General features: G+C 37.7%; 6 protein-coding genes across 7 annotated transcripts; 2 read left to right on the forward strand and 4 right to left on the reverse strand.

Moving 5' to 3' along the window:
* Positions 1-1017: 1017 nt before the first annotated feature.
* LOC125221503 (GDSL esterase/lipase At1g71691-like) lies at positions 1018-2880 on the forward strand. The gene is made up of 5 exons (XM_048123622.1): positions 1018-1282; positions 1431-1552; positions 1837-2076; positions 2204-2453; positions 2578-2880. The coding sequence occupies exons 1-5, from the start codon at positions 1018-1020 to the stop codon at positions 2796-2798; spliced, it is 1098 nt and encodes a 365-aa protein (XP_047979579.1). The 3' UTR covers positions 2799-2880.
* A 96-nt stretch (positions 2881-2976) lies between these two features.
* Positions 2977-5224, reverse strand: LOC125220104 (GDSL esterase/lipase At1g33811-like). Its single transcript, XM_048122240.1, has 5 exons — positions 4962-5224; positions 4743-4867; positions 4279-4527; positions 3806-4064; positions 2977-3715 (listed from the first exon to the last, which is right to left on the reverse strand). Exons 1-5 carry the CDS (start codon positions 5212-5214, stop codon positions 3492-3494), a joined length of 1110 nt encoding a protein of 369 aa, XP_047978197.1. The 5' UTR covers positions 5215-5224; the 3' UTR covers positions 2977-3491.
* A 1187-nt stretch (positions 5225-6411) lies between these two features.
* Positions 6412-9318, forward strand: LOC125222825. Its single transcript, XM_048125657.1, has 6 exons — positions 6412-6550; positions 6690-6769; positions 7113-7260; positions 8312-8419; positions 8500-8706; positions 9000-9318. The coding sequence occupies exons 1-6, from the start codon at positions 6461-6463 to the stop codon at positions 9138-9140; spliced, it is 774 nt and encodes a 257-aa protein (XP_047981614.1). The 5' UTR covers positions 6412-6460; the 3' UTR covers positions 9141-9318.
* A 69-nt stretch (positions 9319-9387) lies between these two features.
* LOC125222826 lies at positions 9388-11112 on the reverse strand. The gene is made up of 3 exons (XM_048125658.1): positions 10748-11112; positions 9838-9952; positions 9388-9645 (listed from the first exon to the last, which is right to left on the reverse strand). Exons 1-3 carry the CDS (start codon positions 10976-10978, stop codon positions 9572-9574), a joined length of 420 nt encoding a protein of 139 aa, XP_047981615.1. The 5' UTR covers positions 10979-11112; the 3' UTR covers positions 9388-9571.
* Positions 11113-11151: 39 nt separating this feature from the next.
* Positions 11152-12195, reverse strand: LOC125222824 (glucuronoxylan 4-O-methyltransferase 3-like). Its single transcript, XM_048125656.1, has one exon. The coding sequence runs from the start codon at positions 12091-12093 to the stop codon at positions 11224-11226; it is 870 nt and encodes a 289-aa protein (XP_047981613.1). The 5' UTR covers positions 12094-12195; the 3' UTR covers positions 11152-11223.
* Positions 12196-13585: 1390 nt separating this feature from the next.
* On the reverse strand, positions 13586-21733 carry LOC125222310 (dynamin-2B-like). Of its 2 annotated transcripts, none has more exons than XM_048124840.1 (22): positions 21347-21733; positions 19729-19779; positions 19512-19632; positions 19275-19364; positions 19013-19074; positions 18646-18760; positions 18179-18521; positions 17872-18019; positions 17512-17613; positions 17306-17425; positions 17135-17218; positions 16912-17039; positions 16742-16826; positions 16415-16565; positions 15829-15905; positions 15680-15736; positions 15259-15409; positions 15022-15170; positions 14732-14845; positions 14579-14646; positions 14216-14388; positions 13586-14110 (listed from the first exon to the last, which is right to left on the reverse strand). In XM_048124840.1, the coding sequence occupies exons 1-22, from the start codon at positions 21497-21499 to the stop codon at positions 13887-13889; spliced, it is 2766 nt and encodes a 921-aa protein (XP_047980797.1). In that variant the 5' UTR covers positions 21500-21733; the 3' UTR covers positions 13586-13886. The 2 variants fall into 2 exon arrangements, with proteins under 2 accessions (XP_047980797.1, XP_047980796.1); XM_048124839.1 differs by having other exon boundaries at positions 13586-14113.
* Positions 21734-22682: the final 949 nt, after the last annotated feature.

Raw genomic sequence — 22682 nt, forward strand, 5'->3', positions numbered from 1 at the left:
GCTGGCCGTGTTTTTTACCCTTTTTTTTGCCACATGGCAGCTTATTATTTGTCCACGTGTACAAATGATTGGTTAGAAATGGTGGTATGATGTTATTTTAAGAGGTGGTGGTACCCTAACACTCCCCTAATGTAGTACTCCCTCTGTTCCATAGTAATAGGGGCGTTTTTCCATTTCCTTCCGTTCCATAGTAATAGAGTCATTTCCCTTTTTAGTAAAAGTCAACACATTTTTCCACACCTACTTTACTCTCTCTTACTTTTTTTTCTCTCTTCATCTCTCTACCTTTTTCATTTTTCACTTTATTCTCTCTTTACTTAACTCATCTAACACAATTTTTCTTAATCTCCGCGCCGAAAAGTTTTGTCTCCATTACTATGGAACGAAGGGAGTATTATGTATATATACACACACAAAACAAATATTTTAAAAAATGTACAATTTCTCCCCAAATTAAATAGCAAAACTCCAAAAGTTACACAATTAACCTAACAATGATTCTTGCATGAGACCAAAGACCAAAGTCTCATATTGAAATCTTAGCAAATTTCAAATTGAATGTTGCAAATGCCATTATATTTAGGTAGTAAATAGTACACCGTCCCACAATAGAAATCATACTTGGTGTGGGCACATATTTTAAGAAATATAAAGAATAGCAAGTTGGAAAAGTTAATAGAATATAAAGTCCACTTTTTATACTGATTTTTAATAGAATGTGAGTGCAGTGAAAACATGACAAAAGTGAAATGCGGCTCTTATTGTGGGACGAAAAGAGTGATAAACTACATAAAGCATACATATATTAAAGGTGATAAAAATCATTTTATAAAACAAGTGATGAGTGAGAAAATGCACATAAACATTAGAGAAAAAGTAATTAATTTTTTTGATGCATATTAACTGCAACATAATACAGGTGAGCCTATTTACTCCTCCCCCAACCACCGCCTTCCTCCGCCTATTTAACCCCTCCGCCACCCTCCCTTTTCCCACTCATCATTCCTAGAGAAAAAAATGGCTAACACTTTCTTCAACTTTTTCATGCTCTTCCTATCTCTCACTGCAGGCTTATGCTATGCCAAAGATGCAACCGGAGGAGGAAAAAAACGAAAGCCTTTGGCTCCGGCCATGTTTGTTTTTGGCGATTCATTGATCGACAGTGGCAACAACAACAACTTGCCTTCTTTTGCTAAAGCCAATTACTTTCCCTACGGTATCGATTTTAAAAACGGCCCCACCGGAAGATTCTCCAACGGCTACACCATGGTCGACACCATCGGTATGTGTCAACGATTTAAAGATCTATTTTGACTTTAGTATTTAAAATTAGTAGCTTTATAAAGAAAAGTTAGTGTTTATACAGTGAACATCTTAAAATGACAAAATGAGTCGATATATGACCGTGCATAAATGGGTGGTACGTGCAGCTGAGTTGCTTGGACTTCCGTTGATCCCTCCTCACTCGGAGGCCTCCGGCAAACAAATGAAACGTGGAGTTAATTTTGCGTCTGCTGCTTCTGGAATTCTAGACATCACAGGAAGAAATTTTGTGAGTTTTTATTTTTTAATAAATAATATTCTCTTCCATGCAAATAAACGTGAAATATTTAGATAGAAATTAGGTAGAATAAGAAAAATAATCTATTATTATGTAACTGGTCCCTTTATATTTTTACATAATGACAATCATATTAATTTATCTAAATTCATGAAATATTAACAATTTTTAGAATTAGCTAATTATTGGTGTTATACTAATTAGATGAATCAATACAATTAAATTATGTGCTATACATATCAAAATTTGTTTAGTAATGTGATGTGGGGATGCAGATGAGGCGAATACCATTCAACCAGCAGATCGGAAACTTCGAGGACACTCTCGACCAGCTCACGGGCACCCTCGGAGCTAACGAGATGGCCCATCATCTGTCGAGGTGCATTTTCTTCATCGGAATGGGTAGCAACGACTACCTCAACAACTACCTCTTGCCCAACTACGACACCAAGAATCAATACGATGGTCAACAATACGCTGATTACCTAGTCAAACAATATTCCCAGCAGCTCACTGTAAGTCAGGGACAGACGAAAAAAAAAAAAATCATCGTCGTGCAAAATTAAATTTTAAATTTGAGATTTTGAAAAGACAGTTTGTCTTATTATTTTGCAATAATTAATGATGACTTCTCGATTGCAGAGATTGTACAATCTAGGAGCTAGGAAGTTCGTGATAGCCGGATTAGGGCAAATGGGCTGCATCCCGAGCATTCTAGCACAGAGCAGGACTGGGTTGTGCAACGAGGACGTGAACAAACTCGTTGCCCCGTTCAACTTCAACACGAAGGTCATGATAAACAACCTAATCCGAAATCTTCCCGGTATCCGATTCTCCTACATTGACATCAACAAGATGTTCAGTGATCTCCTGGCTAATGCCAGGTCATATGGTACGAGACGCAAGTAATTGCAACATTAAATTTGAAGACTGATACCGAAATTCGGTCTCTAGTAAAATAATTCTACTACTATAGTACTGTAGAAATAAATTTGATTGATTGATTGATTGTGTAGGTTTCACTGTTGTGAACCGTGGGTGTTGTGGAATTGGGCGGAACAGGGGACAGATAACTTGTCTCCCGTTTCAGAGGCCGTGCCTTGATAGGAACCGGTTCATTTTCTGGGACGCGTTTCACCCGACCGAGGCCGTGAATGTCTTGTTAGGGAGGAAGGCCTTCAATGGCAGTAGTGATGTTGTTTATCCTGTCAATATAGCACAACTTGCTCGTCTTTGAAGTTTAATGTTTTTTTTTGTTGTGATTTGTAGGTGCTAATTTTGTGTCTTTTATAAGAAAACATATGTTGTTTCTATTTCAATCATGATTGTTAAGTATCTAAATTGTGACCAAATGTGTAGAAATGAACTTGCTCTAAGTAATGAAAATTGAATTATGGAGATTATTTTTCTTCTACTTCTGCACTTGAATTTATTTGATTTTTATTCCAAATATGACTTCAATTGCAACAAACACTAGTTCACAATTCATCGACTCATCATCAAAATTACATTTGTAATAAGGAATAGAAATGGTTATTACATAGTAGTAATACAGAAAACTAGAACATTTGAAAGTGAAAAATGGTTATCCATAGATTGTGACACCACCTTTAAGTGTTTTCCAAAAAATACTTGCGAACTAACGTTCACTTTAAATTCTTCCAATTTTTGATTTTTTTTTATTAATAGTAGTAACTCATAATTCCAATGACGGAACGATGAATCACATGTCGGATTATTAGATGCGTTTTGATGCTTAGATGGAAAAAAAGTCCATCTATGAAACATCTGATAATCCAACGAGTTGATTCATTATTCCGTCACTAGAAATCAAAATTCACTCAAAATTAGAAGTTTTAAAGTGAATACTCGAGTCAAGGATATTTTTTGGAATACGCTAAAAGTTGGGTCCATACGCGCTCTTCCGTTGCTAGAGCGACGCTAACTGTTGTATATTCATAGGGTACGCATGCGATCTCGTCTTAGAACCGTATGCTTTTCGGGCGAGAATGACGTTCGCGGCCTCAGTCGGATGAAACGCGTCCCAGAACACGTACTTCCCGCGCTCGTCACAGGGCATTTGAAGCGGGAGGCACGTGATCTGCCCGTTGTTCTTCCCCACGCCGCAACACCCCTCGTCAATCACATCAAATCCTATTCCAAAACCATAAATAATTTTTTTAAAAATCAAATCAAATAAATTTTTTTAAAATTAGTACAATTTTGCAGTTGCAAGTCTTGTACCATATGTTCTTGCATTCTCAATCAAATCTTGGCTGCTCTGAAACGAGTCGAGATACACGAATCTGGCCCCGGGAAACCGGCCTCCATTGAACCGGTCCACGACTCTTCTGAGGCCAGCGTTGAAGAGGGAGATCGCGCTGTTGATTTCCTCGTTGCATCGGCTGTTGTTCCCATCGAGTCGCGCTAGCTGATACGGTATGCAGCCTATTGGTCCGACTCCGGCCACCACCACCTTCCTCGCCCCCAAATTGTATAAGTCCTAATAATCAACAAGCAGTGACGAAGTCAGGATTTTAAAAATAGATAGACAGAATTATTTTTTTAAAGTACAACCTAAATAACTAACTTAATAAATTAGAGTCAAATAGTACTAGTCATTTTAGACTAGTAGACACAATTTCCCACTAAATTGTAAATTCGATGTAAAATCATCGAATTTTTCGAAGAAATTGAAGAGAATTTTGAAATCGAACCGTTAATTGTTCGGTGTAGTCGCGAATGAGGGAAGCTGCGTAGGCTGCGGGGGTGTATTGGTCACCGGTTGAGTAGTAGTCGCGCATGAAGTAGTTGTTGAGATAGTCGTTGCTGCCTAAACCCGAGTAGAAGATGCATTTGCTTAGGTAGTTGCATAGGCTGTCGTTGTCTTCATTGAAGTATCTCCTTAGCTGCCTCACTGTCTTGGCGAAGCTCGAGACTTGTTGGTTCATCGAGGAGTGGTCACCCTGCGGGTCAAGGGCGGATGCAGAAATTAGTTTTTGGGGAATTAAAATTGAATTTTTTTTTTGTTGAGGAGAGGTGCTAAAATAAAAATAATTTCAAAAGCATATAATATAGTACTATAAGTTGATTTGTTTGGTTATGGGTGATTCAGTTGACCATAAACCTTAAACTCTAAACTCATTCAATTAAATAATTACTTATATAAATACATACATACCAAATTATTTCCTGTTTCATCTCGTATTCCAGATGCCCCCGAGGCATAATTCGCTCCTTGCAGCAAGGCTCGGCCACGAGCCTCAGCATAGGGAGGAATGTAGTTAGGGAACCCCAACAATTGAGCTGCAAAATATACAAAATAAACATAAAATATCATCAAAGTGCAAAATACGTAAAAATTCGTGATCGTGCAAAGGGTAAAAAGCGACCGAATTACCTAACACGTCAACAAAGGTACGGCCGTTGGTGAAACGCCCCGTGGCACCATCCGAAAAATCGACGCCGTAGGGACTATAGTCCGCCCTAGCAAGAGTCAACATGTCATTGTTATTGCCATTGTCAACTAGTGAATCTCCAAATATGAAGAAACCTCGAACTTGTGAACACCCATTGCTATTGCAAGCCTTAGCATTTGCTAAGTGCAAGAAAATGAGAATTGCCCACAAAAATATTTGTCGGAAAATATACATTTTTTGCAATGTTTATTTTTGGTGGTGGGGATTTTTGGGTTGTTTTGGTGTTTATTTATATTGAGATTCTTGGATTCGAGAGAAGTTGGAATCCGTGATTGGAAAATTCTCTTTTAGGTGTAGTTCATGAATGAAAAATTGGTTGTGTTTTTACTATAGTTTTTGTGCTAAAATGAGCGGTGATGAGAGCTCAAATCTCGTGAGCAATTGTGTTTGTTTGTTGGTAAAGGTGAGTGAAATTTAATTAATTTATCCGTGAATCATGAAATGTTAGACGTTGAATCATATGTATAGAATGACACTTTATCCATCGTGGTGTGTGTATTGGGTAAATTAATTTGACTACTCTATTTGATGTGAGTATATTACATAAATTTTGTTAGCAAACCAATAGAAAATACAAACTAATTATGGTACAAACTAGGATAGGGTTGGGTGTATGGTCGATTCGGTTATTAATCGAACTAATACATTAGTTAATCAAACTGTGGAGGCCAGAATATGGATCTCACATTTCACTAACACTATTTCTCTCTTACTTTTTTTCCCTTTCTCTTACAGTACTTTACCAATTTTACATTAAAACTCGCATCGTTCAAAATATGATATATTTTTCATGGACGGATGAAGTATTAAATATAATTTGTACACCTTTACATTACAATCTTAATCTACTAAATAAAATGCGAAAAAGAAACGAGACAAGCCGAACTAGACAATTTATGAGGATAAAAATAATTACTCCCTCCGTCCCGGATAATTCGGGTCACTTTGACCGGGCACGGGTTTTAAGAATTGTAATGAAAAGTGGGTTGAAAAAGTTAATGGAATGTGATACCTTTATATATTAGTTTTATAATAAAATCTGAGTAGGAATGAGTTAGGGGAATATGAGGTCCACTGCCAAAAATGATAAAAGTGAAATGAGACAAATTATATGGGACGGACTGAAATGGAAAATTTGGACGAATTATGTGGGACGGAGGGAGTAATATCCAAATAATGAATATTTTTTCTGAAATATTTTTCTATAATATTGAGGATTTTTTATTTTTTAATAGGGCTTTTGAGAATACTTTTTATTGGGCTCAAAGCCCACAACCTAATGAGACAAAGGCCCAATAATTTGGTCACTTTCACCTCAAAGCTTTTTCATTTTTTATATAATTATAAAAATTAAAATTTTTAACAAAACAGTGTAGTGATTGTGATCAGACATAACCAAAAAAGCAAGAAATAATGATCAATGGAACTGAAGCTTAGCCAATCTTCTCTTCCAACACCCATCTCCAATCCATCTCCTCTCATTCCCAACCAATTTGCTCTACTTTCTCAGGTCTTTTTCTCTCTCTACGAAATTTTCTCTTCTTTAAATTTCACGCATTTAGCGGTTTTCTAGGGAACTTTATTTGGATTAAAATTTGTTTCTTTTTGTGAAAATCTGAGCTAATTGTTGTTGGGTTTTTATGGTACAGAGATGGAAGCTTAATATTCAGAGGATTGCTTGGAAGGGCCATTTCATGAGCAAGAAAATCTTGGTTCATGTAGTTAAAGAGTAAAATTTTCTAGAAGCATTTTTTTCTAATTTTTGTTTAAAATTGATGTATTTGGTCAAGATTTTAGCTTTTTATTTTGATTTTGTATTTGTTAAGGTTTCTGTGTTTTGTGTTTGAAAATTGGAGCTGCATTGATAAAGATTTTAGCTTTCTTGGACTTTTTTTTTGGGGTTATTATCCTTCATTTTGTTGGATTTTTTTATTGTGTTTGAATATTGGAGCTGCAATTAAGCAAGATTTTAGCTTTTTGAAGTTTTATGTTGGAAATTGGAGCTGGATTTTAGTGTTGTTTAATGGTTTTTGATTATGCCTAATATTTACTTGGGGTTTTGAACATGGTAGAGGTGAAACTCTGACTTCAATTTCAAAACTGTATGGGGTGCCAGTTCTTGAAATTGCTGATTCGAATAAGGAGATTGCTGATGTTAATGTTGTATTCGAAGGCCAATGTCTCAAAATCCCCTCTGCTGCTTCTGAATGTGCTCAACTGGTTAGCCTTTTTCGTCCTCGTTGTTGTTCAGTTGCTCGATTGCCATCTTTTCTTGAATAGTTATCTGCCTAAATGTTTCTAAAATTGTTTGGTTCGGCTTTATATGTGGTGTGAATAAATGTTGGCCAGAATTATGCTTGCGGTGATAAAAATTGGAAACGGAACATGATTGGGAGCTTGTGGATATGTCACTTTACTGGCAGCTTACAATAGTTCCTATGTTATTGTTATAGAATTTCAAGCTCAACAATTTCTCGATTGCTTATCTTCCTAGTGTAAGAACGTTTCCTAGCACGGCTCTGGATAACCTTGACTCTCTGCTCTGTGGTTCGACTTCATAACTTTTGTGGGTCTTATATTAGTAAATTTAACATCGAACACAATCATGCTTCTGTGTTAAGGCTTTGAAAAGAAATGCAATCACTTTAGCAGCTTAGTTCCCATACCATTCTTATTGTATTCCGACAATTTCTTTATTGCTTATCTTCCTCATGAATCATGATGTAAGAACACTGGCTAGCGCGACTCTGGATTCTTGAGAATCTTGCCTCTTGCTGTGTGGTTCGTCTCCGTAATTCTTTGTGACTCTCGTGTGAATTCAGCATTGCTCAGGGTTGATTATGCTTGATGTGATAAGTCCTTGAAAGAAATGCAATTTTAGAATGCTGAATTTCAGATCCTGTAGCCTTTTTATGCTATCACTTTAGTTGCATAGTTCGTAGACTATGTTTATCGAATTTCATCAATTTCTTGCTCTCTTATCTTCCTTATGACCTATGAAACATTGCCTAACCCGACTCTAGATTCTCAACAATAAATCCCCCTCATTTTGTGGTTTGGCCTCATGACCTTTTATGGCTTTCGGTGGTAGGCATTAGGAAAGAAATGCAGCCGAATTTGAGCTTGTAGATGTTGTCGATTAGCTTTTATACTATCACATAGAAAAAATGGATGTCATGAACCAAATGTGTGAGATATTTGTGAAGCATTGAATGTTCTTACTCCTATCTTTCTTCAGTTCGATTTTCTTATGTTTGATCTTTTGTATCAGTGCGACTCTGAGGGACGTCCATTGCCAAATGGATTTCCGAGGTTGGGATTTCAAATCAGACAATGGAAGAATCAAATCTCCACTATGCCATTCCATCAATTTCCCATTGTAAGCGTTTCCCATGCCTTTTTCCTCGTTTACCTCAAAATTTTCATTCAAATTTATGTTAAACAAAATTTGATGATCAGGCTAAGGCCTTCAGCTCATTTCCCGTTATGATTGCTGCGGTGGCCTTTTGCATTGGATGCATAATGGCCGTGTTCCAGATCATGCTAGCTAAAAACTCGAGGCATAAAGCTGCGAACAAATTGACTCACAGCGCGCGATGGAGAACTGCTCTTAGCGACTTGAGAGATCCAGACTCATTGCATACTGAATCTCCACCAGATTCTGATGTAAGTACAAACATCTCTCTGTCTCTCGTTTGTGAATTCGTTATACCTTTCTCTTTCATAAATTTACTGCTTCTGCAAGTTTAAGCATCTTTGGACAGTGTTTCAAATGAGTTCAGATATATCCCGTATAAAATAGGAATCGTTTTCAGCCATTAGATTGTGAAGATCTACGATTGGTTCATCACTTAGGTGGCAAATTCGTGATGCTTCGTTGGTGTCTATTTATACGTGGACTCACTTGAACCATAAATTGAATGTCTAATCTGACTTTTTCGTTCAAAACATTGCTGCAGTTGTTGCTAGACGACGAAGAGCAGCTTCACCTCGAAGACTCGTCACGTGATTTCAACGAGCTTGAAGGTGACTACGAGAAATTTCTTTCAGAATGTGGAATGAGCAGTTATGGCTACTGGCGTGGAGGTTCACCACAGTAGATATTCCATCAGTTCTGTACTCAGTTTTCTCCTTTTCAGTTTTGTGTTGATATCATCAATGTTTGTTCCTTTAAATTATATACTAGGAAGATGTTGTTCTCATAAGATAATTTGTACGAGGTACTAGGTGGTAAATGTACAGTGTTTCTTCGTCATTGGAAAATCGTCTTTCATTTTACGCTTCGTTTTGACTTGATACGAGTTAAAACTATATTTCGAGCTTATAAGGATTTTTTTCTTGACAGAATTGGAAAACCTAATTGAATCTTAAATGCAGAAAGCTCATTACATAATCCTGAAATCAATAAAGATACAGAATGCTTATTCAAATTGCAGAAACTTTAGAATAATTCAGATGTATACAAGGAAAACCAGAGCTCTTTCTATGGTGAAGATTTGCAAAGTTATCTACCAAAAAACGTATCAACATCTTAACGAACTTTACGAGCTTTCTCTTCCTGCCCTAGTCCGAGCGATTTCTGTGCATCTGCTATACCATCGGGATCTGGCTCCAGCAAAGATAGAAAGATAACAACAGTCAAAATAACATATTTTTTCATTCTCTTTAAAGCTCTCGCCTCTGGTTTGAGACGCCAAACAGGATTTATCATGAATCATTTCAATCGATAGAGATGCATAAAACGAAACAATAGGAATGCAGCTAGATGATAGTGTGGAGAAGGAGGCTCAGACTCACCAAAGAACTGTGTAAAGATCCTTGTGAAGAAGGACAAATTGCGCGAGACATTATATGCCATTGTTGGAGGAAGGGGCTTCACAACCGTATCAATGCTGAATACATTTTGAAGGAACTGCAGAAACACGAGAGAGCTTCGTTTCGTCACAACAGGAACATCACAAGATGGCATTAAACAGCAATAATAGGTCTAATCCATCCACAAACAATGGGAGGGGTTCTTATCTTTCTTCTAGAAGAAGATTGCTGATAAGAAACGCTCGTTGCCAAGCTATACAGCTCGCAGTAGCACGACACAAGTGTCTTGCACTTAAGTAACACATCACTTTAGAAAACAGTGAAGAAAGAAAGATAGCAAATCATGTAGGTTAGTTATAGTTTGTGTCCCTAATTTTCAGTGTTTTTTAGTAAATATCCCGAGCTTACGTTTTCGCTTCAAAAGGTCTCGACTTTAGAAAAAGTTTGATTCTTGTCACATTTACAAAATCGACTGATCTTTTGAAGTGATTTTAGAACTTGATTCAGTTTTTTAGACGACTTAAGAACTTGATGTATTCACTCCTTCAAAAACTAAAGCAATGAAACCTTATCATCTTCAATGAAGAGCATTTTCAATATCAAAAAACATCTCTGCAACAAATTATCATAACAAACTAGATGGCTGAATCGACTGATCGAATCAAATTGAATTGATCTTTAACACACATTTTGTCAAACATCTCGTGCGCAATGCATAGAGTCTTCAAATTAGCTAACATTCTACTATAAAATGAATTGAAAGAGAGAGGAAGTCACGAATAGCCAAAACAAACAACTAACACAGAAAACCACAGATTTCAATTTGCAAAATGCACATAAAAACTAAATGAAAAAAATCTGTAAGCAGATGCAGCTTTCAAATTCAATTCACCTGGAAATTGCGCTGGAAACTGTAGCGCAGCTCGGGGTCGATTTCAGTGAGAGAATCCTCTCCAACGGCGTCGTTTTTCGACCCGAACTTCTTCTTTCCCGGGACGTGCATTGTGGGCGTCGCACCAGGCTGCGACGTCACCTTCATCTTCGCGTCCTTGAATTTCTCGTCTTCTTGTGGCCCCGCCCTCCATGGAGCTGATGATAGCAGCTCTTTCTTCTTTTGCGCCATAATTGCGATCAATTTCTCCTTAATTCGGTTTCTGTTTTTGCAGCAGCGTTGAGAATTGAAAGAGGAAGAAGAAGAAGATAGACTACTGGTGGAGACGATACGGCGTCGTATTGTAGTTTCAATTTCCCAAAATTTTGATGATACATTCAATTTGAAAAATTGTACAATCAATATGAATCTTCAATTTTCAATAATAAAATAAATGGTCATGAAATATAGGAAGCATGCATTATTTTTTAAAATATCTATGGACAAAAAGGTCTACTGGGACTAATCCTATGACTAGGGATATTGAAGTGCCTAATTCTCCCTTCTTGCTCAACCATGTAGCCCTCACACAACAATGCCTTTGAAAACCTATCCTCCACAACCCTATCCACGTCATGCACAAAGACATCACTCTCCCCGCTCTCTCGATTCCTCGCCATCAATCCGGCCGTGTAGATCGCGCTCATCCGCCCGGGCGCCCCCTCAAAGTACCCGGTCGGGGCGTCCACCATGATGAGGTCCCACTCCACGTCGTAAATCTCACTTGGAAAATTAGAAAGCGCCAGCTGGCACTTGGAGAATCTAGGGTCAATCACGACCCTGCATTCTTCCCTTGAGGCCACCTCGAGAAGCTCGTCGGCCTGGGCCACTTTTGTGTCGTAGGCCACGTGGTAGGCCTCGAGGGAAGGGATCTGTGCCTTGATTTGCGCGATCCACTCTTTGTCCTCTTCTAGGAAAACGGTCCGGCCGTTGTGGTTGAGGGCTGTCCACATCAAGCTGTCGTGGCCCAATCCGAAGACTAGGAAGTTGCATGGGGATTTTTTTTGGAGGATGTGGAGGGAAATGGAGATTTCTTTGAATGTTTGTTGTGGGGTGAAGTTTAGGGTGGCATAGTGGAGTAATGCGTGGGATAGGGAAGGTGGGATTTTGGTGCATGTTGGTGGGGAGTTGGAGAGAGAGGGGCAGCCCTCCGAGGCGTTCGAGGGGTGGAGGATGGACGGAGTTCGGAGAGAGGTGTGTTGGGGGTAGGGGAAAGTTGATCGGAGGATCAGGAAGAGGAAGAGAAGGAAGAAGAGACATATCAAGATTGTCTTGAGATTGAAAGGGTTGTGTGGTTTGCCTTTCATGTCTGGTTAAATCGAACCGAAATCGAAAATTTGAGGGTGTGTTGGGATGCTAGGTAGGGTGTGGGAGAGGGGGAGATTTGAAGGTTTCGTAGAAGGGAAACAAGAATTGTATGATTATTATGGTGGTTTTGATTTGTTTAGTCTTGGAATTGAAGCAATGAGTAGAGTGTTGGTTGGGACAGGGAAACCCATGATGATTGGTGATGTTTTGTTAATTAGGTGAGATATTAGATGACATTGAGGTTGTTATGTCTACTCTAACAAGTGACTTCTAAGGTTGTCATCCTCCTAGATGAATCTTCATGTTATACGGAGTATAATTTCACACTCGCTTTGTCCATGAATAATATATTTAGTGAAGGTACGCTTTTTAATACATATAATTATTTAAGTACTAAGTATAAAAGAAAAAAATAATGTATAAAAGAGAAAGAGAAAAATGATGAGCAAGATTCCATAAAGAGAAATGGTGTTTAGGGTGAAAATTTGGTAAAATTACTTTAAAAATCTCAAAATACCCCAAGGGTCATCTTTTATAAATCCGACCCACAATTAGGGGTGGCAAAATGGGTAGCGGGTTATGGATAATTCCCATCTCGTCCTGCTACCTGCCGGGTATTGGGTACCCGTTATTCGACGATAACGGGAAACGGGGCGGGATCGGATAGAGTGTTTTAGAGTTTTGCGGGTAGCGGGTATACCCACTACCCGCGCGGGTATACCAGTTAGTCCCGACAATACCCGTTAGTATTAGTATTAGTATTGGTCATATTTCATCTTTTAATACTTCATCCGTTCCATATTAATAAAGGTGTTTCAAATAGTTAAAGTGGAGAAAAAAAGGTAAATAGTTAAATTATAATAGCTATATATGCACTCATTTTAAAAAATTAAAAATAAATAGTTAGAACAGAGAAAAAAATAAAGTAAGAAAGATAATAATGTAAAGAAGATTATATATATTATTATTTTTCTAAAATGAGTGAAGAAAATGAAATGCCTCTATTAAAGTGGAACGGTGAAAGTACTTTATATAATCTAAGATTTCTTTTATAATATTTTTATATTCCAATGAACATATAATTGAAAACTCACCGAAACTAGCTATAGAGTGTCTCCTCATTTTTATTCTCAATCTATTTAACGTTTACCATCGATATTAATAAAGTAATATAGGGAACATTGACGGTTATTGTGGTTTTCAATTTTTTTACTAGGATTTCGGGTCGGGTACGGGTACGGGATACCCAACACGGGTATCGGTAATCCCGATATGTCGCGGGGTGGGTATTGGGACAACAAATTTGGCTAAAATCGGGTACGGGTACCCGACTTGTCAGGTGCGGATACCCGCAGGTAACCCGTTTCGCCCCCTACCCACAATATAGTAATGAAAAACAACAAATAACATCCTCAAATTCAAAATGGGAAGCATCTATATACCAATCATATAAATTATAAACATCTTTCACTAGGAAAAGAAAGAGACCAATTCAAAAAAATAATTCTTCCCAAAACATTTGGAGAATACATATATATAGCATTCACGATAATAATTTTTTCCATAGGAGTTCTACCAATACAAGTGAACTTCAGCAGCTGCAAAACACAACTGACAGAAGCCACAACATAAACCAGATATCTATATACACAAATGTCTATATTGATCAATCCTCAAAAAGGGCAAGGGCAAGGGCAACTATAACAAGATTTAGAGCTCGATGAGAGCTCGAGAAACTGATCAAACACCCGACAAGAATTGCAAGAATCGACTGTCAAAATTTCCATCTAACTTAGAATCTATAACCAGAGCCAGACGATGGAGGAGCTGGTGGAACACGGGTGGGCGTGCGTCGCCCACCAGGGTTGATATCACCATTTTGAGAAGGATCACTGTTTCGGCGGCTGTGACCATTTGATCTAGAATCCCCGTAGGATAGGTTTGGACCGTTGGCGGCAGCATCAAATGCAGATCTCCAGTCATCCCCGGATGATGGACCAGCAGTGGTTGGACTTTCTACTAACGTAAAAGAGGAAGACGTCAAAAGGATTCTCATCTTATATCATACTCCAATTATGAAATCGATAAAAATAAACACTTTTGTAATAGTAAATAGATCACCTGCTCCAACACCATTTGAATAGCTGGATGCAGCGGCTGCCCGGTTATCATGGATACTGAGTTGTCTAGTGAGCTTAGAAAGAATAGAGGACTGTTTCTGGATACGCTCTCTCCTCCGCTTGACATTCTGGTCCTCTTGGAGCAGCTCTTCTATTCTTGCCATGCTTTGAGCACTGTCATTCCGAATTAGACGAGTCATGTCATGAACACGAAACAAAAGCACACATACACAAATTTTTTAACAATAAGATGAATGTTTCCACAGATATAAATGAACTAGCTTAACAAGGCGGGGGTAGTGAGCTAAGAAACACAGGCTCTCGAAAGCATCACCCAACGTTGGATGCATGAAAGGAGACTAACCTTATAGAACTGTATAGCTTAAATAGCATATCTTCTTTTGACTTTTCAACTTGGCAAAGTACAACTGCCTGTAATCAAATAAGTACATCATAAGTAAGAAGGCGATTTCTCTTAAAATGTATAGAGGAAATTTTTTACTATCATGTATATGACCTTTGGGACATTGGCTGCAAGACTGTTAAGAACAGCTTCAACATAACCACGCACTTCCTGAGACATCCACCGAAGTTCTTCTTCTGGATCGGCAGGTCTTCTGGTCATTGTTTCCTACAAGAAATTTCAAACGTGAGAACATATATGTACGCAAGTTACAACTTACAAACAGAGAGATATTAAAATGAACCAAACACTTAAACCTTTATAAATCGAACTACTTAAATGCACAGCAATAAGAACATAAATGTTGGACAAATTTGGCAATGCTAGGAAGTTCATGAACTTACAAGAGAACCATCAGAAAGACTTTGGCGCAATGGAGGGCCAGATTCACCCTTCACTTGACCTCCTTTTGAACTGATAATATCTCTAAGTTTATTTAACCATTCGGCCTTGTCAGTAGCACTTTCAGCCTTCAAAACAACGGCACTATTGGCTGCAGGTATCAGGGAGCTTCTACTTAGTTGTCTATAAATTAAATTGCAATAAGTGTTAGAAAGAGAATGCAGCAATATTTGTAGTACCTTTTAGGACAGTCTTATATGGAACTCTACTTGTTATCTTAAATACTAGACTGGGTACTTTTCCCGAATCTGGACCGTTTGCTTTTTTATCTTTAGAACTCTTCGCTGGAGGAGTTTCCTCATTTTCTGCAACGTCTTCTAAATTACATTCCTGGGAATTGCAACAACAAAAATCACAAGATTGAATGAAATATGTTTAAAGTCATATAGCTCCACAGCATGCAGCAATGAAATTCAGTTCTGAGTGTTAAGTTTTAACATGTCCCCCTTACAACTCCTCATTCTTTGCAATAATAAATAAAATCCTCAGTTTTCTGACATCTTTAGTAGCATATAAGCACTTGTAGCATTAACATATAAGCACATTTCATGACTAAACTAGGGGGCTGAGTAAGGTATGTATCATATAGCCATAAAGTACCTCCAATGTAATGACACCACGAAAATGTCTCTCTTCCTGCTTCTTCGTGTACCCAAGCTGCAGAGGTCATAGAAAGTATATTTCATGAAAGTTTGAAAAGATATTTGCTTCTCTACCAGTAGTTGTTGGTTGGAAGTTAAGGAACTCACTTTTCCTGTTTTTCCATTTAAGACAAACCATCTGCGGCTCCACCCATTAGTTTTCGCACTCTTCTTCAACAAAAAACCTGTATAAAGAAAGGTTAGCATTCCATACAAAATCTGACAGTACACACATAGAAGTACATAAGCAACAACATTCTAAACATAGAAAATACATATAACAGGACCTTCAATAGAACACATAAAATAAATATATAATCAGCTTTTCTTATTCAATTTCATTTCCTCCAACCATATCGGTAGAACTTTGTCTAGGGGAGGCATGTAGCTCAACTGCTCAAGTGTCAAGTGCCAATTTACTGTTTATGTAATCATTGCCAAAAAGTTGTCAGCCGATCCAAAGGGTAACTTCCATGTTAAGGAAACCAAAGACAATGGTTTTGACTTGTGAGTGTTTAAAAGGTAAAAACAACAGCTCTTGTGGTTTCCTTACAACCCAGCTCACCTAGATACTAAAGCAACCGCACATCAATGAACAACTGATCCTTAATTATTCTACAAATCACCTATGCCAAGACATGAAATGAAATATGCAAACATAAATACAGCTTCTATTAGACTATTTTGCAAGAACCTGCTGTTAGTTCTCCATCTGCTCCTGCAACCTTCAGCCCAGATCCTTCTTGGGCGTCTTTGTCTTTATCTTTATCTTTATCTTTATCTTGTAGACCAGATTTGCTATCCTTCATCGGTTTTGAGCTGCCCCCAGTTTGCGGGCTAGTCGCCTTAAAGTAGGAAAAAGAGAATTAGAATTTAGAAGACTTAGAAGAGTATATAGCATCAACCCTTTTTCATCTCATTGTTATGGAATGCTTGTATGGTTGTTGACAATTGACATACATTAGATAAGAAGACAAATTCCATTCCTGAATAAAGTAACACAAGTTCCGAAGATGTTTACCCTATTCAATATTGATTGCTCTGCCTCAGAACCCTTTTTGGAAGATCGGCCTTTCAACTCCTCTTCACGTCGCTGCCTATCCATACTGAAAAACCATCAAAGACAGCAAGTGTAAGAGAAAAATTATTTGAATACTGGGACTGTAGAACTGAATCAGTTGCAGTGCTCACCGCCTCTGCACAAGACGTATGAAATGTTGAGGTGGAACATATGCACGTTCCATGTCGACAAGTGCAACTACCATGGTTTTAGCTTCATTCTTGAATCCTTCCAAAGCATTTGTAGCAATTGCTATAACCTACATAAGTTTCATGAAAGAATGTCCCATGAAGATCAAACAAAATGAACAAGACATAATGTAATCAGTATATGAAATAGTAGCATGTTATCAACCTCGCGCTTAAAAGGAGGATATCTCCCAAGGCCTGGTGTGGCATTTGCAGAAGCTGACACAATATCAACAAGCACCCGGTGCACCTATAAAAGGATAAAGAAAATTGTCTAATGGAATACAACTACAAGTAAAATAGACAAAAATAGGTAAAAGAACCAACATTTATTTACCTCATCAACACAGAGGCGTGAGGATTCCTTCGCTAGCTCTAAAACACCTTTAATTAATGACCTCAGCCCTTTCTCAGGAGAAATAAGATATGGTTGATAACCATCAGCTTCAAGCACAATCTGGTTCAGTTTTGAAGCATCAATATAAACACAAAAGGCATCAAAAGTCACATACTCCAAATGACATAAGTAATCAAAATACATACTCTTTTAACATTATTAATGTCAAAATGTCGATCCAGAGGCAGTTGCTTGATCCTGTTGGGAAAATTGCCTTCAAAACTAGAAACCACTTTCCAGCCAGAACCCTGGACAGACAAGGTAATTCAGATTCTCAACATATGCCGGCAATACATAGATCAAATAAGAATAAACAACTTTAATATAAACCATACATAAGAATAATGACTATCAAGATGAACACTGATAAGATAGGAACAGAGATAGATGATATGAGGTTTGAGTAATGAAGAGTTCAATAGGACAACATTCCATGGCACCTCAAATATTATAATATAAGTATATATGATTCACATATTGTTATTTCCATGAGTTCAGAGCATCACCTCTCCGGTTGTGATATGCTGGAGGAACTTGTCCTCAAATTCACGGCAAAGCTCCAGTGCCAATGCTCTTGTACCCTCAGAACTATGAACCATCTGTTCACCAAGCCTGAAAAGTTCATCCTGCACTACTTGGGACTTGCCCTGGAGCCTGCAGTAGTGACTCGATCAATATCACTCACTTAAAGAATCAACACATCTAGTAATATATCCTTTTGAAGGTCAAGTACTAAATGCTAACTGAAAACATGATACTCTAGCATATGATGCACATAAAGAAAATAGAAGCAGCTTGACAAGACAGCAATACCCTGAAAGAAGATTTGGCAGCCTTAGTTTCATGCGACTTCGGATCTGTTGAGCAATGGTCTCCACCAATGCTAACCTCCCAAGCTTGCTTTGAGGGGCTCCAGTCAGTATAGATTTCAAACTTTCACTTTCAGCTTGCCATGCATTTTCTAAAGAATTATCAGCTCCAACACTCCTTGATTGAGCAGATGCTATAGCAACCGACTGACCAATTAAAGCAACCCACGGGATGTCAGAGGTACTTCTAGGCCCTTGATTTAGCAAAAGAGCCTGCACTGCAGCAAGAACTTTTGGGTTTGATGATGCTTGATCTACTTTGCTAATCACTCCAACGGTTCTAGTACCTAATTAAGAAGTGAAAATAAGTTAATTAGAAACATAAACAGATTTTGACAAAAACATTTTGTTTCTATTTTCTTCCCATCTTAAATACATTAATCGAGATAAAAATGGATCTAGGAAACCAACATTCTCCATCTAGTTCCTTTGCAATTCGAACAGCTTTAGCTGATGCAACTTCAGGAGCCTGGGCAGCAGGTATTACAACCAGCAAAATTGCATCACTGCGTTCAGCATACAGACTCTGAAATGAAGAGAAATTCCATCACACAACAGAAAATCAATACTTTGGGCCCTAGGGTATGACTAACAATCATTAGTAACATTCAGTCAGAGTCAGAAGGTCAAAACTCAGTAAGACTGAAGTAGGGCACATCATCAATAATTCAAGAAAAGTGTAACTGCCATCCATCTTCATCAGATTGAATTCCATTTTAAATTGCAATGCTTATTTCACCTGAACAATGAAATCAAATTTTGTTAAGAAGGTACTCACCAAAGAATCATCAACATTTCCCGTATCTGTTCCAGGCAAATCAATCAATTTCAATGGAGGAGCTGCCATCACACGAAGATAAAAAGTTAGATACCTAACCTCATTTTTGTTGCAAATACCAACATTCTTATGAAATAAAAATATCAGATTCTCTTTTCTAAACAACAGAAAAAAATATATCAGCATCACAGCCAGAACACCTGATAGAAGATAAAAATGAGTAAACTTATTAATCTTCTATCGTTTCTAAAAGCAGACTCACCTGTACTTGTTCGGAGCTTCAAATATATTTCATCACGGCTCTTGCCAGATGCTTTACTCAACCTGTCTTGTAATGAATGTTTAAGCGCACCTATGGCAGAATATTAAATTAATAAGAATGATTTAATGCAATGATAAAATCAAGTGACAAGAATTTTTCTCATTACAAAACAAGGAACAGACCATATTTGAAGTCATATTATCTGTTTTATGAGTAGTATGCAGTTAAAGGACTTACTTGCAGAAACTGCTTGAGATTTACTGTCAATCTGAAGCATAATAGATCTGCTGCTTAATGAACTATCCCTTGTTAAGTCAACACATATTGGAGCACGGGTTGCACCACCTTCACCAGTTGGCTGCAAAATTAACAGCGGCTCTAAGGAAAAAAGACTTTACAAGTGAAAGACGCCAATCAACCTCAAAATACAATATTTTTAACATAGCATACTTACCAATGCTGGATGCCCAATTAGACTATTCAGTACAGCTGACTTACCTGCACCCTGAAAAAACAGGTACCATGGGAATTCAGTTTCTATCTTAGATACAAAGAATAGTAAAACATGCAGATATTTCATTTAGCACAAATGTTATGTCAAATTGGAGAATCCAAGAATAGCTAGAAGACTTCAATGTACATGACGCTTGCATATACAGATACTCTTAAAGTGCAAAAACCTTGGTGAATTGTTAACACTTAACAATTAATCCAAAATCTAGTTACTATAGTTTTAATAATATAGTGAAGTATAAATTCAATGATTAATTTGAACTGCAAGCTTGCAGCAGTTTCTATTCTACCAGTTTTCCAAGGAGTAGTGGCCCTTAAACATGGACATGGCCTGCTAGAGACACAACAAATGATTTTCTTTGACCTATATAGGGGAGAACCAATATACAATCATTGATCAACCTGTTAGCTCCTAATTAAAGCTCTTCGCACATGCCATTTTACCACACATTCAACATGCTATGCAGAATTATGACCACTAGGTATGAGATACTTACATGCTATCACATATCTAGTAGTATTACAATAGATTGAAAAAATTCTCAAAAATTACTTGGCAGAGGAAGGCCATAATCATGCATATAGTACATGTTCATCGTTTCAAGTTTCCAACAGACAAGACATGATCACTGATCTTGAAGAAATATTACTTACTTCCTTTTTTTAGTCATATTCAGTTATAAATACTACTCCATAAAGAATTTGTATGTCACATATATGCACTCAAACATCTTAACCAACAGCCCCCATTCAGTGCAAAGTGAAAACAAAGTACATGACACCTTTTTGGTAGAATACTTCATTGCGTTTAGTTAACTTTTTCCTTTCTATTCTTTTTGTGCGTGTTGTTTTAAAATAACTACCACAGAGAATAAGAGAAATAAAAGATGAACATATCTCTACAAAAAGGGGCATGTCTGCAATTATAATGCATATCATAATGCAGTCCATTGACAAAATCTTCAATCAATTAACCTGAAAGCTAGACCTCATAACAAAAATAGCACAAGGCATCTTGATTCTTTCCTCAAATGTCTCATTGCAATACTTAAATTACAGGCTAGTGGGGGAAATAGAGAAAATGAAACAAATAGATCAATCAATAGTTCAGAATACAGTACTGTTTTTTTTACTTTTCTGTTATCAGGCAGTATAAGTCCAGCAGTATTAATTTAGTTTTGCAACTAGCTTTTCACCATTCTGCAAAAGTAAATCGCAACGGCGATGCAAAATACCCTTCTCATGCTCATTTGCCTATACTACTCCCCAGCTCAATATTACCCACTAATCAGGAATAAATTCCCACCAACCAATCGATTAACATAACCACATGATCTGCTTCACTTGCCCAATCCAGTGAATTACAAGCTGAATTTCACAGCAATCAGCTAAATCACTCAAATAAAAGTTCCGGTTTGGATCAGATAAACCGCAATTTCCATTAATTGAATCAAAATCCAGATCCCAAAAATGGCCAACCCCGGAGATCTAGACCGTACAACAACAATAAACCAATTCAACTACCAACTGCAAAGAAGCCTCTGATTGAGCTAACTCACAGTGTTTCCAAGAGCAACGACATTGAGGAAAGTGGACGAGCGCTTGGATGAGGAAGACGAAGACGCCGTCTCGTCAACATCCTCATCGGCGAGCAGCGCCGACGCCTGCCGCATCGATTCCGAGAGCTGCGCCAGTTCCTCGATAGCCTCCATGGATTCAAATCGACCTCCAAACTTCGCGATTATGCAATTCAACGACGAATTTCCACCAAACCAGTGGATAGAAGCGCCGACAACCACAGATCCAATAGAATGGGAGGAGATCGAGTGTTTATGTAGATTGTATCTGTATGTTCATGAGTGAATTGCGGAGATTTAGGGTTTGGAAGTTGGAGGTTTGAAGCTTTCAAAAGTTTTTGAGTATTGAAATTTGGTTGAAGAAAGTGATGATTATTCGGTGAGGCGATTATATGTTCAAATTTTAAAAGGCAAAACTGTAACTATCCGCGTGAAAGTGAAAATTAAAATGTCTTTTCTCAAATACGATGCTTGAAATCTCGTGCCATCCAAAACAACACGGCATAAAAACTTGTGTTCAGTTGAAAATAATGTTACATTTCTACCTTTTGCAGTTTTACTATTGATAAATTCGCACTCTAGTATAGACCTGCCCAAGGTTTACCGAATCGGCGGTTTAAATCGAAACTGTAACCGCTGGTTATGGTTCCGAACCGAAACCGTGAGAATTTACCCGAACCGAAACCGTCGATTTTTGAACCGTGGTTCGGTTCAGCTTCAAAAAATTTCGAACCGAAACCGTGCCAGAACCGTCGTTTCCGGACGGTTCCAAACCGGAACTGCGAAAAACCACCGGAAAACTGTGAAATCAAGTCGGAACCGCAAAAAAACCGACGGTTCGAAACTGTAAAAAGCCGCCGGAAAACCGCCGGTTCGGAACCGGAACCGCGAAACACCATCGCGGTTTGATTCCGGTTCAACAATTTCCAAAACCGGAACCAGCGGTTCCAAACCATAACCGGCGGTTCCTGAACCGTGGGCACCTCTACTATGGTGAATAATTGTTTCAATTGACACAATACACACAATCATTTTATCTTCTATTTCTTTTATTTTATTAAATTTATTGTAAAAGAAATGTGTCATGCACTATTAATTTTACTTTTCGTCTTTTTCCATTTATGATGGCATCTAGCATTATAGTAATTGACAGAGCTGATTGATTTGCATATTAGTTGAGATTTGTCTGGTAACAAACGCAATAAAACTGGACTTTGGACTTCTTGTAAAATGTAATACTATCTGAAAATTTAACAATGTAGGTGAGCTAAGTCAAAGCATAATAACATAAGTATATGAGTTTCATGAATTTTATTTC

Source organism: Salvia hispanica, chromosome 4 (assembly GCF_023119035.1).
Source record: "Salvia hispanica cultivar TCC Black 2014 chromosome 4, UniMelb_Shisp_WGS_1.0, whole genome shotgun sequence".
NCBI classification, from domain to species: Eukaryota; Viridiplantae; Streptophyta; class Magnoliopsida; order Lamiales; family Lamiaceae; genus Salvia; species Salvia hispanica.

Bases quoted from the DNA above. Each gene is read 5' to 3' on its own strand.
- LOC125221503 (XM_048123622.1), top strand. From the start codon at position 1,018: ATGGCTAACACTTTCTTCAACTTTTTCATGCTCTTCCTATCTCTCACT. The intron at 2,077-2,203 runs GTAAGTCAGGGA...TCTCGATTGCAG, and splicing joins AATATTCCCAGCAGCTCACT to AGATTGTACAATCTAGGAGC. The intron at 2,454-2,577 runs GTACGAGACGCA...TTGATTGTGTAG, and splicing joins GGCTAATGCCAGGTCATATG to GTTTCACTGTTGTGAACCGT.
- LOC125220104 (XM_048122240.1), bottom strand. From the start codon at position 5,214: ATGTATATTTTCCGACAAATATTTTTGTGGGCAATTCTCATTTTCTTG. The intron at 4,868-4,961 runs GTAATTCGGTCG...TATATTTTGCAG, and splicing joins TACCTTTGTTGACGTGTTAG to CTCAATTGTTGGGGTTCCCT. The intron at 4,065-4,278 runs GTTCGATTTCAA...GTTGATTATTAG, and splicing joins ACTACACCGAACAATTAACG to GACTTATACAATTTGGGGGC.
- LOC125222825 (XM_048125657.1), top strand. From the start codon at position 6,461: ATGGAACTGAAGCTTAGCCAATCTTCTCTTCCAACACCCATCTCCAAT. The intron at 6,551-6,689 runs GTCTTTTTCTCT...TTTATGGTACAG, and splicing joins AATTTGCTCTACTTTCTCAG to AGATGGAAGCTTAATATTCA. The intron at 7,261-8,311 runs GTTAGCCTTTTT...CTTTTGTATCAG, and splicing joins CTTCTGAATGTGCTCAACTG to TGCGACTCTGAGGGACGTCC.
- LOC125222826 (XM_048125658.1), bottom strand. From the start codon at position 10,978: ATGGCGCAAAAGAAGAAAGAGCTGCTATCATCAGCTCCATGGAGGGCG. The intron at 9,953-10,747 runs GTGAATTGAATT...GTGTTTCTGCAG, and splicing joins GTTTCCAGCGCAATTTCCAG to TTCCTTCAAAATGTATTCAG. The intron at 9,646-9,837 runs GTGAGTCTGAGC...TGCTGGAGCCAG, and splicing joins GATCTTTACACAGTTCTTTG to ATCCCGATGGTATAGCAGAT.
- LOC125222824 (XM_048125656.1), bottom strand. From the start codon at position 12,093: ATGAAAGGCAAACCACACAACCCTTTCAATCTCAAGACAATCTTGATA.
- LOC125222310 (XM_048124839.1), bottom strand. From the start codon at position 21,499: ATGGAGGCTATCGAGGAACTGGCGCAGCTCTCGGAATCGATGCGGCAG. The intron at 19,780-21,346 runs GTGAGTTAGCTC...CTGTTTTTTCAG, and splicing joins TCGTTGCTCTTGGAAACACT to GGTGCAGGTAAGTCAGCTGT. The intron at 14,647-14,731 runs GTCATATACATG...ATTTGATTACAG, and splicing joins TTGCAGCCAATGTCCCAAAG to GCAGTTGTACTTTGCCAAGT.